This window comes from Ustilago hordei (assembly GCF_900519145.1).
Source record: "Ustilago hordei strain Uho2 genome assembly, contig: UHO2_contig_07, whole genome shotgun sequence".
Classification (NCBI taxonomy): Eukaryota; Fungi; Basidiomycota; class Ustilaginomycetes; order Ustilaginales; family Ustilaginaceae; genus Ustilago; species Ustilago hordei.
The window spans coordinates 827,889-855,328 of NW_024545289.1; the positions used below are offsets into that span (position 1 = coordinate 827,889).

The 27,440-nt window shown below is 49.3% G+C and overlaps 6 protein-coding genes across 6 annotated transcripts; 2 read left to right on the plus strand and 4 right to left on the minus strand.

The window, feature by feature from the left end:
- Window positions 1-86: 86 nt before the first annotated feature.
- UHO2_04041 (putative SEC24 - COPII coated vesicle component) lies at window positions 87-3,092 on the minus strand (the record flags this gene model as incomplete). Its single annotated transcript, XM_041559998.1, has 1 exon — window positions 87-3,092. One exon carries the CDS (start codon window positions 3,090-3,092, stop codon window positions 87-89), a length of 3,006 nt encoding a protein of 1,001 aa, XP_041415932.1.
- A 605-nt stretch (window positions 3,093-3,697) lies between these two features.
- On the plus strand, window positions 3,698-5,730 carry UHO2_04042 (uncharacterized protein; the record flags this gene model as incomplete). Its single annotated transcript, XM_041559999.1, has 2 exons — window positions 3,698-5,542; window positions 5,638-5,730. The coding sequence occupies 2 exons, from the start codon at window positions 3,698-3,700 to the stop codon at window positions 5,728-5,730; spliced, it is 1,938 nt and encodes a 645-aa protein (XP_041415933.1).
- A 445-nt stretch (window positions 5,731-6,175) lies between these two features.
- UHO2_04043 (uncharacterized protein) lies at window positions 6,176-6,772 on the minus strand (the record flags this gene model as incomplete). Its single annotated transcript, XM_041560000.1, has 1 exon — window positions 6,176-6,772. The coding sequence occupies one exon, from the start codon at window positions 6,770-6,772 to the stop codon at window positions 6,176-6,178; it is 597 nt and encodes a 198-aa protein (XP_041415934.1).
- An 11,624-nt stretch (window positions 6,773-18,396) lies between these two features.
- On the minus strand, window positions 18,397-22,083 carry UHO2_04044 (uncharacterized protein; the record flags this gene model as incomplete). Its single annotated transcript, XM_041560001.1, has 1 exon — window positions 18,397-22,083. The coding sequence occupies one exon, from the start codon at window positions 22,081-22,083 to the stop codon at window positions 18,397-18,399; it is 3,687 nt and encodes a 1,228-aa protein (XP_041415935.1).
- Window positions 22,084-23,026: 943 nt separating this feature from the next.
- On the plus strand, window positions 23,027-23,542 carry UHO2_04045 (uncharacterized protein; the record flags this gene model as incomplete). Its single annotated transcript, XM_041560002.1, has 1 exon — window positions 23,027-23,542. One exon carries the CDS (start codon window positions 23,027-23,029, stop codon window positions 23,540-23,542), a length of 516 nt encoding a protein of 171 aa, XP_041415936.1.
- Window positions 23,543-25,555: 2,013 nt separating this feature from the next.
- Window positions 25,556-26,575, minus strand: UHO2_04046 (putative transposase; the record flags this gene model as incomplete). Its single annotated transcript, XM_041560003.1, is given in 3 exon segments — window positions 25,556-26,224; window positions 26,244-26,428; window positions 26,488-26,575. The coding sequence occupies 3 exon segments, from the start codon at window positions 26,573-26,575 to the stop codon at window positions 25,556-25,558; spliced, it is 942 nt and encodes a 313-aa protein (XP_041415937.1).
- Window positions 26,576-27,440: the final 865 nt, after the last annotated feature.

The window sequence follows — 27,440 nt, forward strand, 5'->3', positions numbered from 1 at the left end:
TCTCACACAAAGGCACAATGCAAGCGAACCAATCTGGTATTTAACAACAACAACGACGACCCAAAGACAAAGTCATAATATCCGCCTTACGATCCACCATTAACCTTGTTCCTCAAATCACCCAAAAACTGCGTATAACTCGGCGTCTGCTCAAACCTATCCTCGATCAACAAACTCAGCGCCCATAGTCTCAAACTCGGCTCTCCATCCTCCTTGACCACATAGAGATGAGGTCTGTAGGGTCCCCTTCTACTCTCCCTGATCGTTTGTACGATGGCATTCACCCTCTGATTCATACTATTCTCCAACTTGGGCAAGGTAAGTTTGCCACCCCTAAGCGCACCGTAATTAGCTGCATCAAAGACGTCCATACACAACTGCGGAACTGCCTCTCGACCAACCCACAGGAAGATATTCTGCCCATCTTCGATCAGGTACAACCCATGACGTTCGAACCTTTCCGAAGTGAGGTTGAGTTTCGCCGGCATGATAAAACCACCTTTGTCCGGGAGGCTGGTGCCTGCTTCCGGGGGCATATTGTGAAGACAGTAGAAATTGGGGTGTAGATAAGGCAGCAATTGTTGAGCAGGGAGGGTTGTGAGTAGTGCCTGAGCGTATGCACGTAGGTCGGAAGGGATCGAGGAGGATTGTCGAATACCAACATGCTTGAGCAAAGCAAGAACGAGCAAAGGGAGTTGAGCCATGTTCTGTGCGATGCTGAGCTGCGGGCTTGCTCCACTACCCGCAGAAGTCATGGTGGATTTGTAGGTCGAGAAGATGTCCACTAGCTTGTTGAACAGTGCATCACGCGCGTCTTCAAGACGAGAGTGGATCGAACGCTCCACCGCCTTGTCTGCGAGCAAGGTAGCGATGGCAACCTGATCAGCATTGGCATAGACTTCCGACATGGAGCTGGTGGTAGGCAAAGCCAAGTTGACGACACGAATACGTCGTTCGCCCGAGCTAGTAGAGTGCAGAACGACGGACTGGAAGACGACAAAGGGTGCGTTGATGGTCTCTTCAATCTCGCACTCGATGGCGTAGCTCTGGTCGAGAGGAACAGCAGGCAGAGCGAGCAAGTCGGTAGATCGAACGAAAAAGTTACCGTGGAATGCAGTAGCTCGGATACCTTTGGTAGCACGAAGACGCAACACAGCTTCGTAACTGATCGGGCTGGAAAGCACTTGCGAAAACTCGTGAGAGAACTTGACTGCATCCTCTGAGCGACCGGCGTGGAAAGCAGGGTAGAAAAAAGTCTGACCACCAGTGTAACGAGGCAGGCAGGAAAGCGTGGCAACGTCGGTGTACGAAGAGGCAAAGAGGAACATGTCGACCGAGACCTGCGATCGCGAGCAGTCGATGGGGAAGGTCTTGTAGAAGGACGAAGCTGCTGCGAGAAGCGTGCTCTCCTTGGCAGTACCGAGCAACTTGGGATCCTCTCGGTTCTTGAGCGCACCAGGCCCGACGCTGGGAAGGGAAGCGGTGAGAACCATGATCTTACCACCGATGGGCGAGATGAGCTTGTATGCAGCTTGCAAAGCAGCACCAAGGGCAGAGCCAGTGACGAGCGAGTCCTTGTACATATCACCCAACCTGTGAAGCAAAGCCTCAATACCAGCCCTGCACTCGGTCAAGTTGAGGAGCAAGTCGTTGGGCTTGGGAAGGAAGACGTCGTCCAGATCGCTAACAACGAGCATCTCAGGCTCGGTGCTCTCCGGGGTGATGCTGAAGAAGTGAAGGCTGGTGTCGACACCGATGATGCAGATCTTAGCGCGGTCGTCCGAGTTAGGCAAACGGTCGAGGGTCTCGAGAATGGTGCGAGCAGCAGTGGCGACCATACCGCTGTTGATAGCCTGGTAGCTGACGTCGATGAGCAAGGTGTAAACGGGAGGCTGAGGAGGGCGAACCATGTATTCTCGGGGAGCGATGAACTCGACGACACTGTGGTTAAGTTCGGGACGCTGCCATCGGTCGGCGGGCTGGTTGGTTTCCGAGTTCCAGTCAAAGAGTTGGGGCACTTCGTTGCTGATGTTGCACATGCAGCATTTCCAGCGATTGCCGTTCTCGATGAAGGTGACGTAAGGGTTGATGTAGGTTCGGCATCTGCGGCAACGTGCGATGACAGTATCGCTCACTACGGGGACGGGCTGATCACCATCAGCCTCGCGAACGGAGCGGTAGGGGGAAAGAATGAGACCGAGAGGGATCTTGGACTTTTGGAGGAGCGAAGAGGTGGTAGGGATGGCGTTGAGAGTACATCGCTGGTAAGAAGGGTCGGCGTTGGCTTCGGGGTTGGAGGAGATGCATGCGTTGGGAGGCAGACGAATCTCAGGAGGGGGACGCTCGAGGTCGTTGACGTTGGGTTGAACACCACTGATGTTGACAGTTTGCAAGGTGCTCAACTTTTGAGCCATACCACCGGCCACACCGCCGCCCATGCCCATGCCCTGGAACTGGTTGGTGAGACCCTGAACGGCGCTTCCTGGGTAGCCTGGAGCAGCACCAGCAGGCATAGCGGATGCAGGAGCCATAGCCGGAGCAACAAGAGCGGGCTGAGCGGCTGCGTATGGTGAAGGAACTGGCTCAGGAGCACCGGGAGTAAAGAGCTGAGGCTGTCCAGCACCGTGTGGGCCAGGGTATCCAGCACCGGCACCAGCAGCAGTGGTGGCAGCAGTGGTGGCAGCAGCACCTGCATCGTAGCCACCGGCATAGCTGATGCTGTTGGCAGCAAGATGGGCGGTGGGGTAAGCTCGCCTACGGCTGGCACCAGGACCGATAGATGCAGGAGGAGGGCCACCAGCGGCGGGAGGGCTGAGAGGAGCACCTGGACCGTGCGAAGGGATGGGGCTCAGCGAAGGGCCTCGCATCCCTGGTGGAGGCTGGATCTGTGGCATCGACATCCGGGCCTGCCCTTGAGGGTGGGTGGGACGCTGCTGCTGCTGTTGCTGCTGAGGAGGAGGAACACCATTGGCAGCGTTGGGCGGCTGCCAGCTAGTGCGACCTGTAGCGGTCTCGATGTAGACCTGACGACCGGCATTCTGGTCCCATTGAGCAGCCCAGCCAGGTGGAAGCTGAGGAGGTGGTTGAGCCATGCTTTTACGTCGAGTCGAGATGGTCGGCGTTAAGGGGGGTTGGTATCGTAAGTGGAGAGAGAGAGAGAGAGAGAGAGAAGAGAGAGACCGACTTGACTGTGTACAGCAACAGCCAACAGGCGCTTTGGCGGTCGAGCCATCTCTCTTTTCGCTGATTCGCTTGCTGAGCTGCACTTGACACGTCTCAGCTCTTGTCTGCCGAAGGAAGCGATCCAATATGATGATATATGCTGACATAAACGTAATCGGGGATTGGACGGAACCGATCTGTGTCCAGAGATCGGGTACAACACTGGCAGATTGGCCTGTGGCCTCTTTCCTTGCACGCTGTAAAGCAGACACAGCCACTGCTTGGATCTGGTTCGTGTTTAGATCGGCGCCCGATTCACGGAAACGCAGGTTTAGGGCTCTCTCTTTTGCATTTAACGGCAAAGCCGAATTGAATTGCGAATTGAATTGCGAATTGAATTGCGTATCGCCCATCTTTGCCGCCTGAGCTTCTGCCATTCTCTCTCTCTCTCTATCTCTCTCTCTCTCTCCCATCAGGCACTGATCGATCTCAAGACCCCGGGTGGTTCGGATTTGCAACAGCGAGTGACGCCAGGATGTCACGTCGAGGCCATGGCTCCAACTGGCAGGGCTCACATAACCCAAACATGGCCCCTCTTCCACCGCGACCTCGAGGAGGCATCGGCAGTTCGAACCACTTGAATCACTCTGGCTCTGCTCATTCTGGCTCTGCTCATTTTGCCTACGGCGATAGAGGCAGTCCTGCCCCTGAACCTACTTGTGGTACCTCCTCGACCTCGTCTTGTTCTGTCGGTGCTGAAGTGGCGTTGACTGTTTTCGTCGGTAGCATTTCTCCCGGCATCTCCGACGCTTGGCTCAGCAAACTGCTCGAAGCATGCGGAAAGCTTGGCTCGCTCAGGCGCGCCTCGAAAGCTTTCGGATTCGCCGAATATTCGGATCCGGACTCGGTATTGCGTGCTATCCAAGTGCTGCACGGCCGAGAGTTGCCCTCGATGGGAGCGGAAGCATCGGCTGCACCGAACAGGCTTCTGGTCAAGGCAGACGAGCGGACAAAGCGCTTCCTCGACCAGTACCAACAGACGCGTCTCCCTTCGGCCGACCAGAAAGCCAGAGAGAGCCGTGCTTTGTCAGCCGTCAAGGATATCGTACGGCAGATGAACGATCCGAATGCAGAGATCCTCTTGGATCCCTCCAAGCCAGGCTATGTTGTTCCGGATCATTTGAAGGATTTGCCTCCAGAAGAGCTACCAGAAGATCAGAGGGCAACAGTGCTCTCTGAGATCCACCAGTTCCGTCAAGCAGCCGCAGCAAGAGATGCAGAGACAAGAAGACGCGAAGCCGAATTCGAGCGACAAAGAGCGATGGAGCGTGCTAGAAGAGCTCATCTCCAAGCCGCAGCTCCCTTCTCCTCTTCCCCCTCCTCCTCCTCCTCCCCCTCCTCCTTACGCAACGCTCCTTCAGCAGATGATCCACAGAGCTATCGACGTCCTCTCGACTTCCACTCCGCCAGCTCCTACGACGCAAAAGCTGACATCCCCCGCCAGCCGGAAGAAGCAGACCAAGTGGAAGAACAACAACGTCAAGCACGCAAGAAAGCTGCTGCTGCCGATGCAGAGCGTGCTTATCTCCTCCGCGAACGACAACGTCTCGCACACTGGCAGAAGCAACAGGATAAGGAGCAAGCAGAGAATGCAAAATGGCAAAGAGACGGCCTTGCACTCCTCAAACGTTGGTCTGATTGCCGACACGATACCGCAACACGCAAAGAGCTTTTCTACACCGATCGACAAAGATGGCGACAACTCCGAGCACCAGCTCGAAAAAGAGAAGAGCAAGCAGACCAACGAGATCGTGCAGCAGAACAAGAGGAAAAAGCAAAAGCACAACAAGAAACTGACAACTTCCTCGCACAACAAGCTGCAGAAATGGCCAAACTCGCCGAACAGCAACGCAAGTCAGGTGTACTCGTCCAGTCTCAGGGTGGTACGCTTGCACCCATCAAACTCAGTTTCGCTAACAAAGCCGACGCTGGAGATACTGCTGCTACCAGCAATGGCGAGATCGGTGGAGCAGCACCAAACAAGCCAGCAGTTTTGGGCGAATCAGAAGAAGACGAACAAGCCAAACGCACAGGTCGACTCAAGCATATCAAGCTCGGTACAACCATGTCTGAAGAAGAGAACAAGGCGAAATTGGCTCAGATTGAACAATCCTTGCCCAACGACACAGCAGCGTTGTTCGCACAGGAACCAAAGTGGGAGTATGTGGATGAAGCCTTTATTCAGAACAAGTACAGACCTTGGGCAGATGCAGAGATTGAACAGAGTCTCGGCGAGAAAGTTGAGGAATTGGTCAGTGTGGTGATCCAAGGTTTGCAGGTTCATTTGCAAGCCAAGGAGCTGGTGGAGTCAGTTGAGCCGGTAAGTTGCTTTCAAAATCATGTCGACTGTTTGGTGTTGAGTATACTGACTGTTTTTGCTTTTTTTCTTGGGTGTGCGGATGATGCGGATGGCAGGTTCTGGCGGAAGAAGCAGAAGCGTTTGTCGAAAAGCTTTGGCGATTGGTCATTATCGACTCACTCGCTGCTGCCAAGGGCATTCCTATCTAAAACTCTATACACACACACACACACACACTACAAGTGCTCAAAGCAACTCAGTGCAAGCTTCAAGACACACCCAATCGTATCAAAACGAAGCACAAGATCACAGATGAGTTCGACTCAATCAACCTCAGCCATACACATGGTCTCTGTCACTGTAAGAATGCATGTTGCTATCTCATACATACTCATTCACTTTGCCTTTAGCAAACGCAATCCGCCCTTGCAGTCGCCGATGTTCGGCTCGAATCCGCATCATGTGAGTGCATTCGAACCTTGCTTGCTTTGCTTGCTTTGCTTGCTTTCCAAAGGATCAAACCTGCTGTTTGCTGTGTATCGGTGAGTGGGAAACGAGTCCATAGGCTTAACTTGATTTCTACCATCCCTGCAATCTATCTACACGATCAACTCCTCTGTTCGCGCTCTCCTGTATTGCTTCCACGCTTGGCCTTTAGTGAAGTTTCTCCACCTTAGTCTCTACCAACTCGACCACTCTGCCAGCCTCTTGTTTCACCTTATTCCCGCCTCCAGCACTTTTGATACTCAAGAATGTATTCCAAAAGATACTGACGACATTAACGAACAACAATCTGCCATTTACCGGAACCAAAGCCATGTTGATCGCTTGCACTGGAATCCACAAAGCCCAAGCTGTTTTAAGAGTTGACCACCAATTATGTTTCACCTTGAGTTTTGCTTGTTCCACTGTCTTTCCTTGCATCAGGGAAGTTACTGAAAAGAACATTGCTACGAAAGCAGGTGAAGCGATTCCTTGATCCAATGCGACTTTTGTTACGATATTTGCTGGTTTCCAACCAAATTGCACTCGTTCCAGAACTTTTCCAAACCACATTGAGGCGAGTGGCGAGAATATACAACCTCCGTATAACGCTAGGCGGAAGGTGCGAGGAATGTCATGGGCAGAACGACGTTTTTCCACCAACTGTTGAGCAATTGTATCCCCAGTTGCAAACAGGACGCCGCCAGTCAAACATTGTCGTGGCAACGTCGATGACGTAGCCGCCAGGAAACGACCAAAAGCTGACATCTTGAAAGAGGCCACTTCAAACAAGAGCTGTGTCTGCAGTGCCGAAGATGCGTATAAACTCAGCAAGGTCGTAGCGAGAAGAGGAGAGACAAGAAGAAAACAAGAGGACCGAGGTAAACGCATATTACCTGGCGGGTCCGATTCAGACGAGTGTTTGAGCTTTTGGTAATGTTTTTTTCGTGTGACCTAACAAAAACAAAAACAAAAACAAAAACAAAACAAAACTCGGGCCGAGTGTTCGTCCGTGTATGCCTGCGTGAGAGAGAAGAAAGAGGAGCAATTTTATGATATAAGTAAAGAAGTTTTATGGTCCTGATACAGGCAATCAGGGATAGTCTAAGTATAATGTCACTACTCGTTAAGGCAGAAACATATACTCAATTGACTAGTATGAACAGGCTGAGAGCCTAGTGCTCTCAGCTAGATATATATACATCTTTGTGACATCTTCCACAAGTGGGAGTACTCCTATCTAATGATTTACCATGACAACCAGCAGGACTGTGTTGCACCCAATTTCTTCCTAGATTGGTTCTCTTGAATCCCTGATCAGATCGGCCTATCCCAATCCCTTCACCATTGGCTTGCATCACCTCTCCTTATCATGTTTGATTGTTACCTTTGTCACCCCCTCTTGATCCAGCATGTCTATCTGATGTTGTTAACCTGAGTGAATGACAGTGGTGCAGAAGTGTTGGTGCTGCTAGCAGTTTGGTCATGATGTTGGCCAGGTTTTCACTACTTTGAACTGGAGCAATAGTGAGCTGCTGACTCACAATTTTGTCTCTCAAAAAGAAGTGTGCAATGTTGATATGCTTCGTTCTCTTGAAGTGTTGAGGGTCATTTGCAATGGTGCAAGTGCCAGACAAGTCACTATGTAGTACTGGGATGTCTCGATTGAAGATGAGATCCCAGTCATGGGAGTGTAGGACCAATGTTTCAACACTTACATGAATCTCAGTTGCCTTCAACATGGGTTGTTCCAATTCATGCAGGAACATTGAGGTCCATAGCAGCTCCCTAGCTGCTGCTGCTAGCGCCATGTACTCTGCTTCCATGGAGCTGTTGGCTACCATTGGCTGGAGTCGAGATGACCAGCTGCACATGAGCCCATCAATAATGAACACATACCCCAAAGTAGACCTCCTACAGTTGTGTGATCTGGCCCAGTTGCTATCAGCCCACCCCATGAGCATCTGTCCACTGGCCTGAGTTGTTGCTGAGAGACTCACCGTTGTAGTTCCCTTGAGATACCTTAAGATGCGTTTGGCTGCTGCCAGGTGTTTGTCACAGGGTCAGCAGGCCAGCGCAAGAGAGTGCGCCAAATTGATCAACAGCAGTCATGGGAATGTCATGCAACGGAGCAATGTATGAAGGGTGTGCAATGGATCAATATATGAAGGGCATGCCAGATTGATCAGTGCCAAACCATCAGGGATCAATGAGATTAATCGGGCTGGTAGCACATATGAATTATGAGATCAATCGAACCCTGGGTTCCAGATTAATCTCACAGGGATCAGTCAGAATTAGTCAGATCAGTATGCTTCAACAAGTTGGCTGATATGAGCAAGTACTAGGAGCTGTGTCAAAGTGACCACATGACCAAGGGGTTTGGTCATGAGGTTCAACAAGTGGCTAAAGGGATTCACAAGATAAAGTCAAGAAGGAGCTGTCTCAAAAGGGGGCATCACACATCATCAGGCAGAAGGAGAGCATGAAGGTGAGAGGGCAGTGTTGCATAACCCTTATGCCATACAAACAGTAGGGGTGCAGTATCAATAGGATTGATGCCAGCAGGACAAGACAGTGTCAAACAGGGGACAAAGGCCCCTCAAGAGGAGCAGGATAGGTGTCATGGGCAACACCAATCAAATGCATAAATACTCTCAATCTACCATAGCATATGAGTGGATCCCCATCCACTCTATACTACTTACTCTATCTACTTTACTTACTCAGTTATGTACCATTGCAATAGCAGTGCTCTTGCAATGACTCTCAACATGTGTGTTGTATCACTGTTAGTTGACAACTGTAGGCAGTGTTCTTCAACACTAGTGGTCCAGTGCCCTTACTGTAGGCAGTGTTCTTCAACACTTGTGGTCCAGTCCCTTGCTGTAGGCAGTGTTGCTTGACACCTGTGGTCCAGTCAGTTATTGTAGGTGGTGACTCACACCTGCAGTCCAGTAACTCCTGTCCTCTGTAGGCAATTAGCATATTGTGGTCCAGACAATGTCCAAGAGCATTATCAACAGTACTATGAACACTTGTACTGTAGGAGAGAGTGTTTCACTCACTCACCAATGACCAGTGTCCATGCTGCACAACCTCTGAATGGAGTGTTCAAGGTGGTCAGTCAAGACTTACCAGGCAGCAATGTTTGGTTACATTTAGGTGAAACATACTGAGTAGACCTTACTCAATCAACTCAATTTAACACCCCAAAACTAAGTCTCTGGCGCGCGACCGCTTACAGTGTTCTCCTGACAGGTTCGCAACAAATCTTGCACACCTGCCAATGGCGAAGGCGATGTCAGGTCTGCTCCCTTGTGCAATCCACAATAATGATCCTATGAGTGAAGCATAGTACCTGACTTCCTCTGCATTTGCAAAGTCTCCCTCTCATGGTTTGAGGGTGTTGATTGCTTTGGTCATGGGTGTTGAGGCTGCCCAAGCTTTGCCCATTCCAAATTTCACCAGGATTCCTTCGATGTACCTGCTCTGGTTGATTGAGAGTGTACATTCTTGTTGGTTGTAGTTTACACTTAGGCCAATAATGTGAGCTACCTCTCCCTGGTCAGTGATGCTAAATATGCTAGAGAGTTGTTGTCAGACCAATTGTACCTGTGTGGCAGTTGCTCCAATAACGAGCAGGTCATTGATGTAGATTGCCAGAAATACCATTGTGTCGCATGAACCATGTGTGTATACACATGGTTCTGATCAACAGCATTGGAAGTTGAAGGCTTGTAACTGCTCATCAAGTGCAGCATGCCATAGGCACCCCGCTTGTTTGAGGCTGTAAAGTGCCTTCCTTAGCCTGTAGCACTTTCCATTAGTCTCCTTCATCTCGAATGTTGGAGGTATCCTGACATAAACATCCTTGTCGATCTTTCCATTCAGGAACGCTGTACTGACTGTCATGGGCTTGACAGCGCAGGAAGCAGGAAGACCTGACAGTTCATATGAAGGTAGCACAGGAATCGAAGGATCTGGTGGATTGGTGGATTTATAGAAGAATTCAGTGGAATTAGTAGTAGACCTGGTTCTATGACAGATCTCATTGGGATCTGCATGAACAAAGTCAATATCACAGATCCTACCAGAATCTGCAGTAAGTATGATAGTATGGCAGATTTTGCTGAGATCAGTGACAACAACATTCATACAACAATTTCACATGCGAGAGGGACTACATTCACAAGCGAGGAGGATCAAGCACTGCCAAGACAAGGACTGAGCTCACAAAGCATGCAGATGGTTACCGCTCAGGGGCTCAGGAGATATGCAGACAAGAGAACCATTGCTGGTTGAAGGAAGAAGAGCTGTGTGGTGGACACTGGCAAACAAGTCATAAGGAGGAGGAGCAGTGTCAATGGAGTCGATACAGCTCAGGAAAGACAGGAGCGACGAGGCTCGTTGAGGGGGAGGAGTCTCAGTGGAGACTCTAGCACAGTACTCGGCAGCGAAGGTACTCTCTGGAGAGAAAGTTGGAGCAGTGTTGCTGGCGATGCTGCGAAGAGGTATATAACCATACCTTCTCATCACAAATGGTCGAGTGGATTCCCATCCACTCTACACACAACATAACTAGTATTACTTCAGAAGCATAAGTATTCATTAGTTCAGTCAGCATAGTAGTAATTGATAGATTGCTCCTCATTGTAGTGTGTGTGTCATATCACCACTCACTGATGTCTGAAGGTGGTTCATAGCAAACCAGCAGTCCAGATAAAGATAGACCCAAAGGCAGTCATCCACTGTGGTCCAGGGATCACCTCAAGCATTAGTTGACACACTGGACACTCATGTTGATGCCACCAAGTATCACACTCACACCATACCTTTGGTGTCATCATCAAGTTCACCAACATCGTATTGTTATTGATTGTGCTGAGCTACCTCTGGATGGAGTGTCCACAGTGGTTAGTCGAAATCTGCAATAGCATTACTACAACTACAGATTCGAGTGAGAAAAGTGATAGAGAAGGCTCTATCACATATCTTACTAAGAATCGAAATACCACTAGCATTATCACATAACTCGACAGAATCGGTAATAGTACTGATACTACTACTGATCTCAGGTTTCAGGTGTGCAACCCCTGACACTGACGTCGAGCTGAATGATGTGTAGCCCATATCTGCAAGTAAAGGTGAGTAGCATGTGGATGGTTTGGAGGCAAACCACCGGGCTGAAGGTTTGATCATAGTCCAGAACCTGCCACTGGGCATACCTGTCACAGGGTCAGAAGGATAGCGCAAGAGAGTGCGCCAAATTGATCAATGGCAGTCATGGGAATGTCATGCAACGGAGCAGTATATGAAGGGTATGCAATGGATCAATATATGAAGGGAGCACCAGATTGATTGGCACTGAACCAACAGGGATCAACAAGGTTAATCAGGCTGGCAGCACATATGAATTATGAGATTGATCAAACCCCAGGGTTCCAGATTAATCTCATGGGGATTGGTCAGAATCAGTCAGATCAGCATGCCTCAACAAGTTGGCCAATACGAGCAAGTACTAGTAGACTCAGGAAGGAAGGTGTCAGGGGTCTCGCGCCTGAAACCCAGGTCGGTCTGTCAAGATACTCGGTGACTATCAAACTGTGTGACAGCTATTGTCTCAGTATCGGTCTCAATGAGCTATGTCGCTTGGCAACTATCAAGTTGCACAATGACAGCAGGTGGCGTTTGTTGTATATACTATCATAGGTTTCAGCTGACCTCTGTGGACACTCTGTTCAGGGGTAGCTCAGCACGATCAATATCAATACATAGGTTATGATGACACCAAGGCCTGGTGTAAGTGTTGATGATGATGAGGTTGATGGTGTTGGTGATAAGGTTGGTGGCATCAACACAAGTGTCCAGTGTGTTGACTGATGCTTGAAGTGATCCCTGGACCACAGTGGACTACTGCCTTCAGTTCTATCTTAATCCGGACTGCTGGTTTGCTATGAACTGCCTTTGGACATCAGGTAGTGGTGATACAACACATGCACTACAATGAGGAGCAATCTTGCTGGATTGCTACTATGCTGACTGAAAACTAATGTATACTTATGCTGAAGTGATAACTAGTTATGGTGTGTGTAGAGTGGATGAGGATCCACTTGACCTTTGATGATGAGAAAGTATGGTTATATACCTCTTCACAGCATCGCCAGTGACACTGCTCCTGCTCTCTCTCCAGAGAGTACCTTCTTCATCAAGTACTGTACAGGGGGCCCCTCTAGCACCACTCCTGTCCTCCTTGAGCTATCCTGCTTGTTTGGCACCCCTGTGCCTCCTGAGCTGTGTCGACTCCTTTGACACTGCTCCTCCTCCTTGCTATCCTGCTTGTTTGACACCCCTGTGCCTCCTGAGTTGTGTCGACTCCTTCGACACTGCTCCTCCTCCTCAGGACCTGCTTGCCGGTCTCCTATACACTGCTCCTTCTCCTTTGACCAGTAATGGTTCCTTTGACTCTTGTCTCTCGAGCCCCTGAGTGGTAACTGCCTGCATGCTCCTTGAGCTTGGTCCTCCTCGTGGCTGTGCCTGGCCCTCCTCGCATATGGGCCTGGTCCTCCTTTGCATGTGAGTCCATAGAAGTCCATGGTCTCCATGGAGACTGCACTATGACCATGCTCTCCACTGGTATCGACTAGATCTCCAATACCTGTGCTCCTTTCATATGAACCAGTGACCCTCCTGCTTCCTGAGCATTCAGGCCCATGACACTTGCCATCGGTTGGAATGTCCACTAGCTTGAACACATCCATCTTCTTCATGCTGTCCATCTCACTTATCATCGCTTCTTTCCACCTGTCCCAGTTGTCACGAATCTTTGCTTCATTGAGTGACAATGGTTCTAGTAGTATTCCATCTGCACTGTACATCTGTTGGCCACTTGCAATTAGTGCAGTACCATTCATTACTGTGACCACAAATGCCATGTGGTCAAGATGATTGTCCATGAGAGCAAGTGCCTGGGTTCCCAAGCATGTCACAGCAAAGGCCAAAAAACTATGTTGAGTTGGTGTCTCTGTGTGGGTCAACCCAAGGACTGAGACATTGTCATATATGTCCACTGTTGTGTGGCTGTCTGGCATTCGGAGCAGAGGCACCATTTCTGGATCATTTAGAAGTGCCAGGTCCTGATTTGGCAAGGTGATGTTCTCCCCCAGACAGAGCCATGTCAAGTTTGGCATCCAGTTTGGCAGCAATTGCATCGAAGTCCACCATGACCTCGCCTGCTGCTTCTATCTCTGCCATCATGCAATCCCATTCCCAGTCATACCCTGATGGGGTTGGCAAGGGCAGCCACGAGCTTGAGTTTCTCTGGCAGGAGTAAGGTAGCATGGACAGCAGGGCATTGTCATCAAGGTCTGCCAGATCATGGTTGTCACTGTGAGGGAGCCACATATAAGAATGTAAGAGCTCACTGTTGCCAGCGAGGATGGGTGGATGAGCCAGAGCAGTTCCAGGTTCTAGTTGTTCGAGCTCCAAGAACCATATGTCTTTCGAGACAACAATGCAGTCTAGCTCTGGAAGCCATACCCAGTGGCCCTTGACTGTGCATGAGGCATCAGAGAAGCCCAAGTAGATACCATGGAGGGCTCATGGTCAGAGGTGCTTGCTGACAATTGGGTGGCTTTGTAGCCATGTTGTACAAGTATTCCCTCAGAGGACAACATAGGCTATGCACCCGAAATGTCAGATCTGGTGAAGCTCAGGGCATTTCCTGGAGAAGAGCTCAAGAGGGGTGACATGACCCTGGGTCATTCCTGCCAGCCTGTTGTGGATGAAGGTGGCCTGAGAAATGGCAAAGGGCCACCAGCATTTGGCCATGTTAGCATCATAGAGGATACTTCAAGCAATCTTTTGGAGAGTTTGGATTGCTCATTCGGCAAATGCATTATTGGAGTGTTGCTGAGTTGGTGAGGCAGTGACTTTCACACCTGTGGAGGAGCACAGATCACGAAAGGCCATTGACCATAGTGTCACAGGGACGGCTGGCCTGCGCAAGAGAGTGCGCCAAATGATCAGCGGCAGTTATGATAATGTCGTGTAACGGAGCAGTATATGAAGGGTGTGCAGAAGATCAACATATGAAGGGTGGGCCAGATTGATCAGAGTTGACAACCATCGGGGATCAACGAGATTAATCAGGTTGGCAGTGCACATGATTTATGAGATCGATCGAACCCCAGGAATCCAGATCGATCTCATGGGAACGGTCAGAGTCAGCTGGACCAGTATGCTTCAACGAGTCAGCTGATCTGAACAAGTACTCGGAGCTATGCCAATGACGGAGGCAGTCAGATCAGCACGCCTCAACTAATCAGCCGATCCGAACAGGTATTCGGAGCTGTGCCAATGTCAGAATCAGTCGGATCAGCACGCTTCAACTAGTCGGCCGATCCGAGCAAGTATTCGGAGCTGTGCTGACGATGGAGTCAGTCGGATCAGCATGTCGGCCGATCTGAACAAGTATTCGGAGCTGTGCCGACGTCAGAGTCAGTCGGATCAGCACGCTTCAACTAGTCGGCTGATCTGAACAAGTCGAGACGGAACTGAGCCGACATGACCACATAACCAGGGGGTATGGTCATGAGGTTCAAAAGGGGATTCACAAGATTAAGACGAAAGGGGGCTGTGCCAAAAGGGGGCATCACACATCAGACAGAAGGAGAGCATGAAGGTGAGAGGGCAGTGTTGCATAACCCTTATGCCGAGCAAAATGGTAGGAACGCAGTATTGAAGGGGTTGATGCCAGCAGGGCAAGGCAGTGCCTAACAGGGGACAAAGGCCCCTCAAGAGGAGCAGGATAGGTGTCGAGGGAAAACACCAATCAAACGTATAAATACTCTCTTTCTACCATAGCATTTGAGTGGACCAGCATCCACTCTGAAAACTCTACTACTTACTCTATACTTACTAGGTTACATATCTTCGCAATAGCAGTGCTCTTGCAATGACTCTCAATGTGTGTGTTGTATCACCATTAGTCGACAACTGTAGGCAGTGTTCCTTACACTAGCGGTCCAGTTCATTACTGTAGGTGGTGTTCTTTACACTAGCGGTCCAGTTCATTACTGTAGGTGGTGTTCTTCACACTAGCAGTCCAGTTCCTTGCTGTAGGCAGTGTTGCTCGACACCAGCGGTCCAGTCAGTTATTGTAGGTGGTGTTTCACACCAGCAGTCCAGTAACTCACATCCTCTGTAGGTGATTGGCATATTGCAGTCCAGACAACATCCAAGAGCATATCAACAGTACTATGAACACTCGTACTGTAGGGGAGGGTGTATCAGGCACTCACCAACAAACAATGTCCATGCCACGCAACCTCTGAATGGAGTGTTCAAGGCGGTCAGTCGAGACTTACTAGGCAACAACACTTGGTTACGTTTAGGCGAATCATATCGAGTAGTCCTTACTCAATCAACCCCAGCTAGTCTCTGGCGCGCGACCGCTTACACATAGCTTGCCTTGATCCACTTGTACTTCCTTAATGCCATGATCAAACACTACCTCCAAGAGTTTCCAATGTGTGGTGATGTGAACTTTGGAGAACCACCATCCTGCCTCTTGAGCTGCTTGACCCTTGCTCATTAGGCCCTGTACCCAGACCATCCCTGAATATGCATCATGGATGATCAGGACATAGGCGAACATAGTTGTACCATGCAGTGGTCCCATTACATCCATGGACACTAGCTCAAGTGGCTCTTTGACATGCTGAGGATGAGCCATGGTTCTAGCAGTTGCTTTGCTTCAAACACAGGTGTTGCAGAAGGTGCCAGGATGGATGGCAGGGGTCGAAGGGATATCATGGGAAAGTGTTACCATCTGTGTTTGCAGGATTGAGTCATGACTAGCATGGCCTAGTCTGTGGTGCCACAGGTTTGCCTTAGGACATGTTCTGTGAGTGTTCCCCATGCATGAGGCAGTGGCCATGAAGGTGAGTGAGATGGCAGGTTCAGCCATTCTGTCATTCCATATCATCATGGCTGCAGCCAGGTAACCATCTCCACTTGTTGGCACATGGATCGCACAACCATGTTTGTCCTGTACAGTAACAAGTTCATTCTCAAATGTCACCTTGCCCTGAGCATGCATGACTGACTTGGTTCCAATGAGGTTCATTACTAGGTTAGGGACAAGGAGACAGTTTTGATATGTCATTCATTCCCAGCACTGCATCTTAGGGCTGAAACTCAGAAGACTGACCATCCCTCCCATCTTGGTCACTGAGAGTCATCTGCCATCAGCAGTAGTTATGCTGACTGCTTCCTTCACATCTTGCCAGTCCTTTCCATGATGAGCAGAATTGACCATTACACAGGACACACCCAAATCAAACACAAATGGCATGAGCTGAGGTGGTGTGTTAAATGGTGCCAGCTCAACTTTTGTAGAGAAAGCTAAGACCAGCATTGTATCCTATTCCTCCCAAGAGTTTTCAAGTGGTAATACAATACATGCATTAGTGCGACCTTTTGGCAGTACCTTGACCTTGCCTTCTTTCCAATGAATGTGAGCAGCATCATTAGGGCAGTGGTTAGCTGCATGGCCGAGCTTGCTGCATGCCCAACAGTTGATGAGGGTGGTGGCTCACAATGTGACCAGCTCCAATTCCTCAGTTGTGTGATGGCAATGCATGGAAGTGTTTTCAGCAGCCAGCTCATAACATTGGCAGAGGACATCAGAGACACTCACAATAGTCTGGTCTCTACCATGTACTTTCTCATGCAATATGAATACCAAGTTGAAGAGTGCATTTTGGCCAGAAGGGAGGGCACATTTAAGAGTTCTGTAATGGTAGTCTGGCATCCATGGATCCTTTAGGTACTTGTGCAATTCTGATATGTGGGCTTCCCATTTGATGAGGAAGTTGTATGTGTGACTCCCCACCTGGTCCCAATGTAAATCAAGAGTTACCACTAGAAGTTCATACTCTTTGATGTTGGAATGTACTGTGCATTTCTTTAGTGCCCAATCAAAGAGATCTACAGCAATGAGCACTGGCTGATCCCTGTGTTCAGCAAAGTACTCAGTGTGTAACTTGTTGGAGATGCTTTGCATGACAATTGAACTAAGCATTATATTGGCATCTTCGAAGGTTGTTGCCTTTCTGTCGAGCACTCTTCTTGCAAAAGGGACAATGGATAGCATTGCGAAGATCTTGCATTGCCATGTGTGCACAGAGACAACTCTTGGATCCAGGAGTTTGTGTTCATCCCATTGCATCCTTTCATTCAGGCTTGAGAGTACCTTAAGATGATGATTAGAGATGGTACTAAGTTCAGGAGTAGGTCCTGGAGTAGCTTCACAACCAATTAAGCGATGATTGGGATTGCTCATGTTGAGGGTGGGAGTATCACCCCTAGCCAACATGGGAGTTTCAGTCTTGATGGGGAGGCACATCTCTGGGTTGCATGCATGCTTGATCAGACCTTCAATCTTGAGGTCAAGGATACAAGTTGCATCCCACTCTTCATTAGCTAGGAAGAGGGTCACTCTAGTTTTCATTGCTCTACCAAGTTCAGTTCGATTGGCAAAGGGACCAAGGTTGTGCATTGCTTTGTAGAGGATTGCAATACATTTGATCATGATAGACAATGGTGAAACTGCTTGTTCCTTGTCATCATCATCCATCACATATTTCAATAGGTGACCTGTCTTTGGAGCACTAGGCACACCATAGACTTGATTTATCATAACCCAGTTGAAATGGTTCTGGACTATCGTCAGCAGGTGTGGGAGGAGATCCTGCATGGAGTCAATGAAGTCATTGTAGGTTGAGTAGTCTGGTTCAGACATTGTGGAGTTCAAGGGTGAGGTAGGGCTTATTTGGGCTCATAACCTGATATAAGTAAAGAAGTTTGATGGTCCTGATACAGGCAATCGGGGATAGTCTAAGTATAATGTCACTACTCGTTAAGGCAGAAACATATACTCAATTGACTAGTATGAACAGGCTGAGAGCCTAGTGCTCTCAGCTAGATATATATACATCTTTGTGACATCTTCCACAAGTGGGAGTACTCCTATCTAATGATTTACCATGACAACCAGTGGGACTGTGTTGCACCCAATTTCTTCCTAGATCAGTTCTCTTGAATCCCTGATCAGATTGGCCTATCCCGATCCCTTCACCATTGGCTTGCGTCACCTCTCGTTATCATGTTTGATCGTTACCTTTGTCATTTTATTCGTCGCTTCCTGCGTCACTTTTTTACCAGATCTTTCTACACCATCATAATTGAAAGACACTCTCAAAACCTCTGCTTTGATAGACGAGGACAAGCTTAAAGTTGCACTTCCAGACTCATCTCCAAGATTGTGTATAGAAGATTTTATTGTAGTGCATGCTATGGCTGAAAGCCCGACTATTGTTCCAAAAATTCTATGGCTGCTGTTGCTGTTGCAACCGGCTCAAACCATCATCTTTACTCCTCTGCGTCCTCAATCCAGCCGATGGAGTTGCAATCTCTGATCTTGTCGTCGAAGGATAAACAGATCTACCAGCAAATGCACCTGCCATCTGTGCAGCAGAACGTGCTCCAGGCCAACGGCCACCACCGATCCCCGGTACAAACGCCTGTTGTCCTCCTGCATTCGGACAAAACATCGGTTGACCATACATCTGCTGTGGTGGTTCATAGTACTGTTGTGACAAACTAGCCCTTCTTGGTGACCCAGCAGCAGACACGCTACCATGGCAAGCTGGAGGAGGAGCCATCATCATTGACAACATTGGTTGCTGTGAACTTGCTGGTGCTGATACTCGAGATGGAGCATTTGAAACCGGCATTGTGTTTTCCAACAACGACCCCGATGAAAGAGTCTGTTTGTGAGTAGACCTCATTCTCTCTCTCTGTACATTCGTCGATGTTCTCGAACCATCAACCTTGCTCGCTTCATTCGTCTGTGAAGGTACTGCTTTAGAAGTGGGCTGCATGAAAGCAGCCAACGGAGGCCCACTACCGGGTTGAACCCCATTCCCATTCGCACCCGCGTTCGCACCCATATTGCTTACACCAATAGCACTCGCCGCTCTTCCATAATACTGCTGTTGATGTCGTTGTAGCATCATCTGATAGTGCGCTTGTTGTGCTAGCATGGGGTTGGCCATGATGGCCATGTAATTTCGCATGTATTGTTCTTGTAATTCTGCTTGACCTTGTTGTGCGTTTAGCATGGAGAGGTGCTGGGCGTTGAGAAGACTGTTCGGGTCCGAGATGTTGGCTTTGCTAGGAGGAGGAGGTACAGGGGCGGAGAAGGAGGGTGTCGGGTATACGTAGTCTGTAGAAGTAGCAGGGGCGGCACTGGCTGAACGAGTGATGGGTGGTGCCATGGCGATGGAACTGCGTGATGAGTTCGTGATGGCGGGCGAGGCCGTGCGTGCGGCGGGAGAGACGATCGAGGCTCGAGGGTCTGCGGAGGAAAAGGAGGCTGCACGCATGCCCAAGGGGGATGCAAGAGGTCGGTCTGCTCCAATCGCTGGTGTTGTAGGCGAAGAGAGGGATGCACCTTCAGGGTGAGCGTTGCTGCCAGATTGCACTGTTAAACAAGTTTGGCGAGGCACCATGTTCGGTTGGGCTCCACTACTTGCAATCGTCGGTAGCTGAGATACGCGGCCCTGGTCTGTGCTGAGTCGCACTCGTCCTCCTTGAGCAAGCGATGAAGGATAGCCATCTGCCGGGAACTGCGTAGTGGTGGGCGAGACAGACTCGGCTGCAGCTGAAAATGATCGACGGTGATCAGACCATGCAGTTTGCTGTGATCCTGGTTGCTGCTTTTCGAGCTCTCCAATCACATCGATCAAAGTTCGCCGCCTGCCGTTGCCATCGGTATGCTTGCCAAGCACACGAGCAGAGTCGAAACCTTGCCCACGAGCTGCATTGACAGACGAAGGTCCATCTGCCTCAGGTTGCGCAGAAGGGTTCTGTTGGTCCAGTGCCGCATTTGATCCGCCGAACAAGCCAGAAAGCGTTCCGGCTGCAGCGGATCTCACTGTTGCGAGTTGTTCCGTGTAGCTGAGAGGCGAGCCAGAGGGATGAGAAGCAGGGAAAGTTCCGTTGGTGTTGGCTGGGTTGACCTGAATGCGAGGCTGGTCGAATGAATTGCCTCTTGGCCCAGAGTCTTCTGAGGACAACGAGCATCTCTTCACGTTTGGGATGACAGCGACGGGTGGGAAGAGCTCGCTGCTACAAGTTGCACGCTGATTAGCAGGCCTTTCGGAGACGAAGAGTTTGCCTAGCTTTGCTCCAACCCGATCAATCGACGAGGTGACTCTCTGCACTGCCTTCTGAATATCGTCTGTAACCTGATCCAGAGTCTTGCTTGCGTCAATAGTGACCCATCTTGCGCCATGCGACTTGACATCTTGCGAAACCCGAGTGAAAGCTTCACGAACTTTGGCCTGGAACTCTAGCTTTTCGTACCTCTCCTCTCCATACCCACCTCTAGCTGCCGCCGTCTGTGCATCGAGATCGAGGAACATGGTAAGATCTGGAAGTGGGAGTCCAACATCGGGGTTGCGAGACCAATCATAGGATAGACCTTTAGCGACAGAATAGGCAATGCCCGAGAAAGCGTATCGATCGCAAACGATGCTCTCGCCTGCCTCGAGCGTGTTTTTGATCGAAGCGACGCATTCCCAACGGTTGGCGGAGAAGAGGAGGTGAATGGCCTGATCGTCAAGATCGCTTGTTTGGGCAAGGTAGGAGTTGATCATCTGACCAATAGCAGTGGTCCTTTCAGGGAATTTGATTGCTTTGGCTTGAAGATGCTCGGCAAGCCTGTCGACCTGTGTGCTCTTACCTGCTCGATCCAGTCCCTCGACAACAATGAAGAAACCGCGCTTTCGAGGCTGCGAATCGTCCTTGTTGATGTTGGCAGCTGAAGCAGCAGCAGTCAATGATACAGGGTCGGCGCTCTTTCGACGTTCAGGATCGGTAGGGCGGTAGTTGCGTGTGTGCGTCTGCGCCAACACAGCTTCCATAGCAGCCAAGTCTTGCGAAGGTGTCCTGGATCTTGGCGGTCGAATGAAACCTGATCCACCTTGGATCGTGTCGATAGTGGGTATAGTGCCGCTTTCGCCTCGCTGTCTTGCGGCTTGGCGGAATTTGGCAGCGGAGATGCTGGCTGGCTTGGCGTTACTGATAGGACTGGGACTGGTAGACTGAGCTCTGTTCGCATCGGACAAGTTGGTCTGAGCCCCAGTGGTGGCCAGAGTTGGCGCGGGCTTGGTGTCGTGGAAATAACGAGGCTCGGGTATCTCTTCTCGAGGAGTCACGTATTCGTCCAAGGAGACGATGCTGTGGACCCTGGAATGCGTTTGCGTGCTCGGGTCGTGGGCATTGGAGACATCGCTGGTGGAACGGACATTGCGGAAAGAGTGCAGACTGAAACTGCTGTTGACGCCGTCTACATTGGGACTTGCTGAAGGAGACTGTGCGCGTGAGTGAGAAGCGGAGCCAAGGTTGAGGTAGGAATCCGAGGTGCGGCGGGTGGAGTTTCCGGCGGTGGGGTTGCTGCTGAGTCTGCGAGTTCTTGTGGTGGAAGGTGGGTATTGCGAACGAGTGTTGAGTGCATTCTGGGATTGCTCGGTCAAAAGAGCATCCGTGTTGGAAAGCGTCAGCTGCGGCAATGGATCCGGATGAGGTGCTGACAAGGAAATTCTAGGAGCAGGCTCGGTGGGGGCATCTGGAGGGTTGTGAATCGAAAGACGGCTGACGGGTCGCAGGATCTCGACTTGTGGAGATGGCTGATTGGTGGAAGAGTGAAACGAGGTGGTGCTGCGATTGGGAGGTTTGCGGACCACTTCAAAGGAAGGCACTGGCTTTCGAGAGGGCTTGAAAGCATGGAGCAGCCTCGAGGTTCGTTTCGAGGTTCTCGAGTCTGCCTGCTCTGAACCGTTCGAGCTGCGAGCCAAGTTGCTCAACCTAGAGAAGGTGTTACTAGATGGTATGGTATCGGATTGTTGAGATGCGTCTTGGTCCGGCTTGCGTAGAGACAAGGAAGAAGGAAAGTTCTTGATTCGCCTGAGATCCATCGACACTTTTCTCCTTGGACTGGAGCTCGACATGATTTCTTTTCCGCTCCGATTGCTCCGATCGCTCCGATGGACTTGGCGGGACCAATGTCTGAATTCGAGTACGATTGGACGGAGGGCGAGGTTGCCCGTTTGCATTTACAAGGTGAATGTCATCACGGATGTGTTGGAGAGATTAGGAAGCGATGGTGGGAAAGGGGCCGATGGTGGGAAAGGGGCCGATAATGGTGAGTTGCGATGGAATGTTGGAGATGAACGATGTCAAATGGACCGGCGTCTGCTTCTTTTTGCCAAGATCGCACCTCTCAAGCTCGCTTGCAAGAGTCAGTAACTAGAGGGTGAGCGTATGAGTGAGTGAGTGTGAGTGTGTGTGAGTGAGTGAGTCTAGAGAGGTTTCGGTTACTTAGCTACCAAACGACGAACTCGTAAGCGAGTAGGTCGGAGAGGTGAAGAGGGTGGTGGTTCGGAAGCAACGACATTGACGACGACCAACTCGGGTTTCGGACTGCTCAATCTCAGGGGGAAAAAAGGAAAAAAACCCACGTGACGCATCTGTTCGATTAATAAGCATGAGCTCACCAACCCTCGGCCCTCGACTGTCACGCCTGGGCACTTTCTCGTGCGAATAGATGCCGCACGAGAAAGTTCGATTTCTTGGGTTGCTTTGTATAGACTCCCTCTAGATCCTCCTTGCGACAATGCACTTGGTTGCTCCCTTACAACGTGCATGTAGCCTGCGCATGTAACAGTCGACCTTATCAACAAAGACGCCACCAGTGGCGCATTTCCCACCGTTGTCAACCACAGCACGACATTGCGGCTGACCAATCGAATTGAAGCCAGTTTCGGATATGGCCCACCTTCTGGCCTCGCCAGCCATGTAGCATTTAAAGGCTTGCCATCCCAACAGTTTTAAGCCCCTTCTTTGTTGAATGATAGGAACCCCTATCTTGCAATCATCAAGTTCGCTTCCAAAATGAACACACTTGGGCTCATTCTCCTCCTCAGCATTCTCAGCTCGCTTTCTGCGGCCTTTGCCCAAGACTGTCCGCTGAAGTTCACCCCAGTTCTCCCTCGCAACTCGGACTTCGAGAAAGCTTGTTCTGCTGATTCGGCCACCAAGTCTCCTTGCTTCCATCACGTCTCTGGCTCGCTTCGCTTGGCCAACGTCAGTTCAAATTCCCTTCAGGAAAACATTAAAGAAATGCTTTTCGTCAAAGACGGTTTCTTGACCGACTTCACCTTCGCCTACTCTACTAAGGGTTATTATATCAATTATTTAGACGGAGGCGTAGGGCTGCAGTACACACCCGTCGATAGTAACAACTGTTTTGGTCCAAGCTGGAACGCCCTTGGTGCGAGGTCTGGGGCTTATAGGTTGAGCGGAGCTGTGGCAAATGGCGGAGAGAAGTTGTTTGACTCAAGCGCTAATGGTTATGGTACTGTCCATGTTTGCGATCGTTATGTTGATCTTTGGTTGGAGAAGTATTGACCATCTGACAAGAAAGCTGGATCCTGCAAAGGGGCTAGAGCTTCGGCATGATGCATTTATGCCTCTAACTGTCCTATACTCTCATCCGTTTTGCTCGCCGACGGAGAATTGTATACACCATACTTTCTCGAGTGCTGTTACTCGTGGTCGCGATCAGGCACGGGCCGGTAAAGTTTAAGGTTCACCATTTCTCACTATACTTTCACATTCCACTCATCATTAGTAAGCAATATATGTTACATTTCTCTCCAAAAACATGCCAACGCCCAACTGCTACTAATGGAAAAGGGCCTTCTTTGGGGCCGAGTGCAGCATGGACGTTGCTACCGAAACCTCACTAGTAACTAGAGTGTTGGCATATGAGTGTATGTGAGTGTGTGAGTGTGTGAGTGTATGTGAGTGTGAGTGTATGTGAAACGATTTCAATGTTGCAAATTAGCAATCCAACATGACGATGCGAAGTAACATGAGACGATACGGGAGGGATCGGGCAAAGCCGATCCAGTCAAAGATTGGGTGGAGCCAATCTCATCAGAGATTGGATACAACATGGTCCCACTCATTGTCATGCATTGTCATGAAAGAGGATACACCCAGATCTGGCATGTACCATGTAGATGTATATACAGTGTCATGGGCCTGGGTGCGCAGAACGAGGAAAGACCGAAGTTCATATGAAGGTAGTGCAGGAATCATGGAATCGGGTAGATTGTAGGAGCTGTGACAAAGTTCACTGAGATCGGTAGTAGAATCAGCTCTATGGCAGATCACAGTGAAATTGGCATGAGCATTGTCAATATCATGAATCCCACCAGAATCCGCAGTATGCGAGATTGTGTGGCAGATTCTGTGGAGATTGGTAGTAAGGAGGTCTGAATGATGATTCACATGCGAGAGGGATCGAGCTCAGTGACATGCAGTCGGTTACCACTCAGGGGCCCACAGGACAGGAGTAGAAGAGAACCATTGCTGGTCAAAGGAAGGAGAGCTGTGTATAGGACACTGGCGAGAGGGACATGAAGAGGAGGAGCAGTGTCAATGAAGTCAACACAGCTCAGGAAAGACAGAAGGGACAAGGTTCGATATGGAGGAGGGGCCTCCTTGGAGATCCCTGTACAATACTTGACAAAGAGGGTACTCTCTGGAGAGAGAGAGCAGGAGCAGTGTCGCTGGCAACGCTGCAAAAAGATATATAGGTGTACCTTCTCGTCATGAATGGTCGAGTGGATCCTCTTCCACTCTACTCACCATACAACTAGTCAATACTTTAGAAACATAAGTACTCATTAGTTCTCAGTCAGCATAAGTTGCAATCAATAGATTGCTCCTCATCAAAGTGCATGTGTTGTATCACCGTTTCCTGACATCCGAAGGTGGTTCTAGCAAACCAGCAGTCTGGATATTGATAGAACCGAAGGCAGTCGTCCACTGCGGTCCAGGGATCACTTCAAGTGTTAGCCGACACACTGGACACTCGTGTCGGTGTCATCAATCCATACTCACACCAGACCATTGGTGTCAACAACAAGCTCGCTTAAGAGTTGTATTGTAGTTTGATCATGCCGAGCTACCTCTGGGCAGAGTGTCCACAGCGGTTAGTCGAAATCTGTCATAACAATAATACAACTACAGATTCCAACGAGAAAGGTGACAGAGAAGGCTCTGTTGCATATTTCACTAGGAATCGAAATACCATTAGTGCTGTTGCATAACTCGACAGAATCGGTGATAGTACTGATACTACTACTGATCTCAGGTTTCAGGTGTGCGACCGCTGACATACAGCACACGTGTAAACTGTCCCATAATTTTACATGTCACCATACATCACTCTAATGCTCAATAGCTATAAGTTGTATTGCCACACTGTCTGATATTGTCTGAAAGCCCTGCTTCTTCTCTCCAAGACTGTGTAATTGATATTGACATTGACTAAAAAAAAATGTGCTATGAAGAAGAGCCAAATTTTATTATTATTGTGGGACAGTTTATGGAGCACTCCTTGACAACACCTTAGTACTTTGTATTCCCTCCTTTGGCCTTCAGAACCACCTTGATGCAGTCTGGCATGCTCTCTATTAGTGTCCTACATGTCTCTGGAGTGATCACTGTCCATTCAGCTTCACATCTCTTGAGCAGTTCATCCCTGGACTTTGCAATTGTACTATACTGTGAAAGTTGCATTTTGAGATGGTGCCAGAGGTGTTCAATTGGGTTTAAGTCCAGCGACTGTGCTGGCCATTGCATAACCTTAATGCTATTGCTTTCCAACCATGTTATTGTCTTCTTTGACATGTGTTTCAGGTCATTGTCTTGCTGAAACATGATGTTGGTGTATGCATGCTGAAGCTGCAAATCTGATATTGTTTTCAAAAGCTTGTCATTCAAGATATCAATGTATTGGTCTGAATTCATTGAACCCAGCACCAAGTGCATACCTCCCACCCCTTCCCATGTCATACAGCCCCAGATCATGATGGAGCTGCTGCCAAACTTGACCATTGGCCTGACAAGCTTGCTGTTGAAGCTGGCATTCTTAATCCAACAGAACTGCTTACCATCCAGTCCAAAGAAGTTGATCTTTGTCTCATTGGACCATACCACATTCTTCCAATCCTCAACAGTCATGTCCTTGTGCTCATTAGCAAATTTGAAATGGGCTTTGCAATGTCTCTTGAGTAGCTTCAGTTTTTTCACTAACCTTCATGCTTTGTAATGACAGTAATGAAGTGCTTTTCTTACTGTGGTTGGGCATGCTTTGATTTGAAATGTCTCCTGCAGTGCATGACATGCTTTCCTGACTGTGGAGGTTGAATTGAGCTTGAAACAGTGATCCAGGAAGCAAACATGACAAGGCTGGAGTTTTCTCAGCTGGCCCCCCTTTGACTTTGGAACATCAGCAGAGGTGCTTTTGCTGATGTGATTCACTGTAGACTTGCTCATACCAAGTTGTTCTGCAACTGAATGGATAGATTCCCCATTTTGGATGTGAAAGAGTGCCAATTGGCACCTCTCTGGGGTGGTTTTTGGCATGATGGTATAGATATGATGGTGTCAGACTGGAAGTGCTGCCAGATTGCTTGCAGTCATCTGATTGAGCTGAAACTTTCCACATCACTACTTTCAATGTATATGAAGGCTCCCACCAAGTTACATTGCAAGTTTTATTGTAGTCAACAGCCCACAAGGTCAGGAATGGAGTGGTGTTGCTATTTGGGAGCATGCTCCATAAACTGTCCCACAATAAATTTTTTTTGGCTCTTCTTCATAGCACAATATTTATTTATTTTTAGTCAATGTCAATATCAATTACACAGTCTTGGAGAGAAGAAGCAGGGCTTTCAGACAATATGAGACAGTGTGGCAATACAACTTATAGCTATTGAGCATTAGAGTGATGTATGGTGACATGTAAAATTATGGGACAGTTTACATGCATGCTGTATATCTCACAGAGAACACTAGGCTCTTGGCACATTCCTTTAGTCAATTGAGTATACATGTTTCTGTCTTAAAGCAGCAGTAAGATCGTACTTAGACTGTCCCCGATCGCCAGTTATCGGGACCAAAAGGTCTTTACTTTGAACATTTCAATGTTGCACGCTCTCCAGTCAGCAGTCCACACAGCCGCATTCAGGGACTCGTGTTTTCTCTCGTTTTGGCGTCTTAAACGCGTCCACGATGGATGATGAGCATTTTCGTTTTCCTGGCGTGGCACGTGCGATCAATTCTGTATCTCAGCCCCATCGGGCGATCGATCCGTACGAGAAGCAGAGAGCATTCAAGCGAAGAAACAAGTGGAGAAACTCAGCTGTTCTGAGAAGCGAAGCTCACACACACACACGCTCTCAGCAGAATCTATCTTTCCGCTCACCATCAGCATCCAACTTTCTCACTC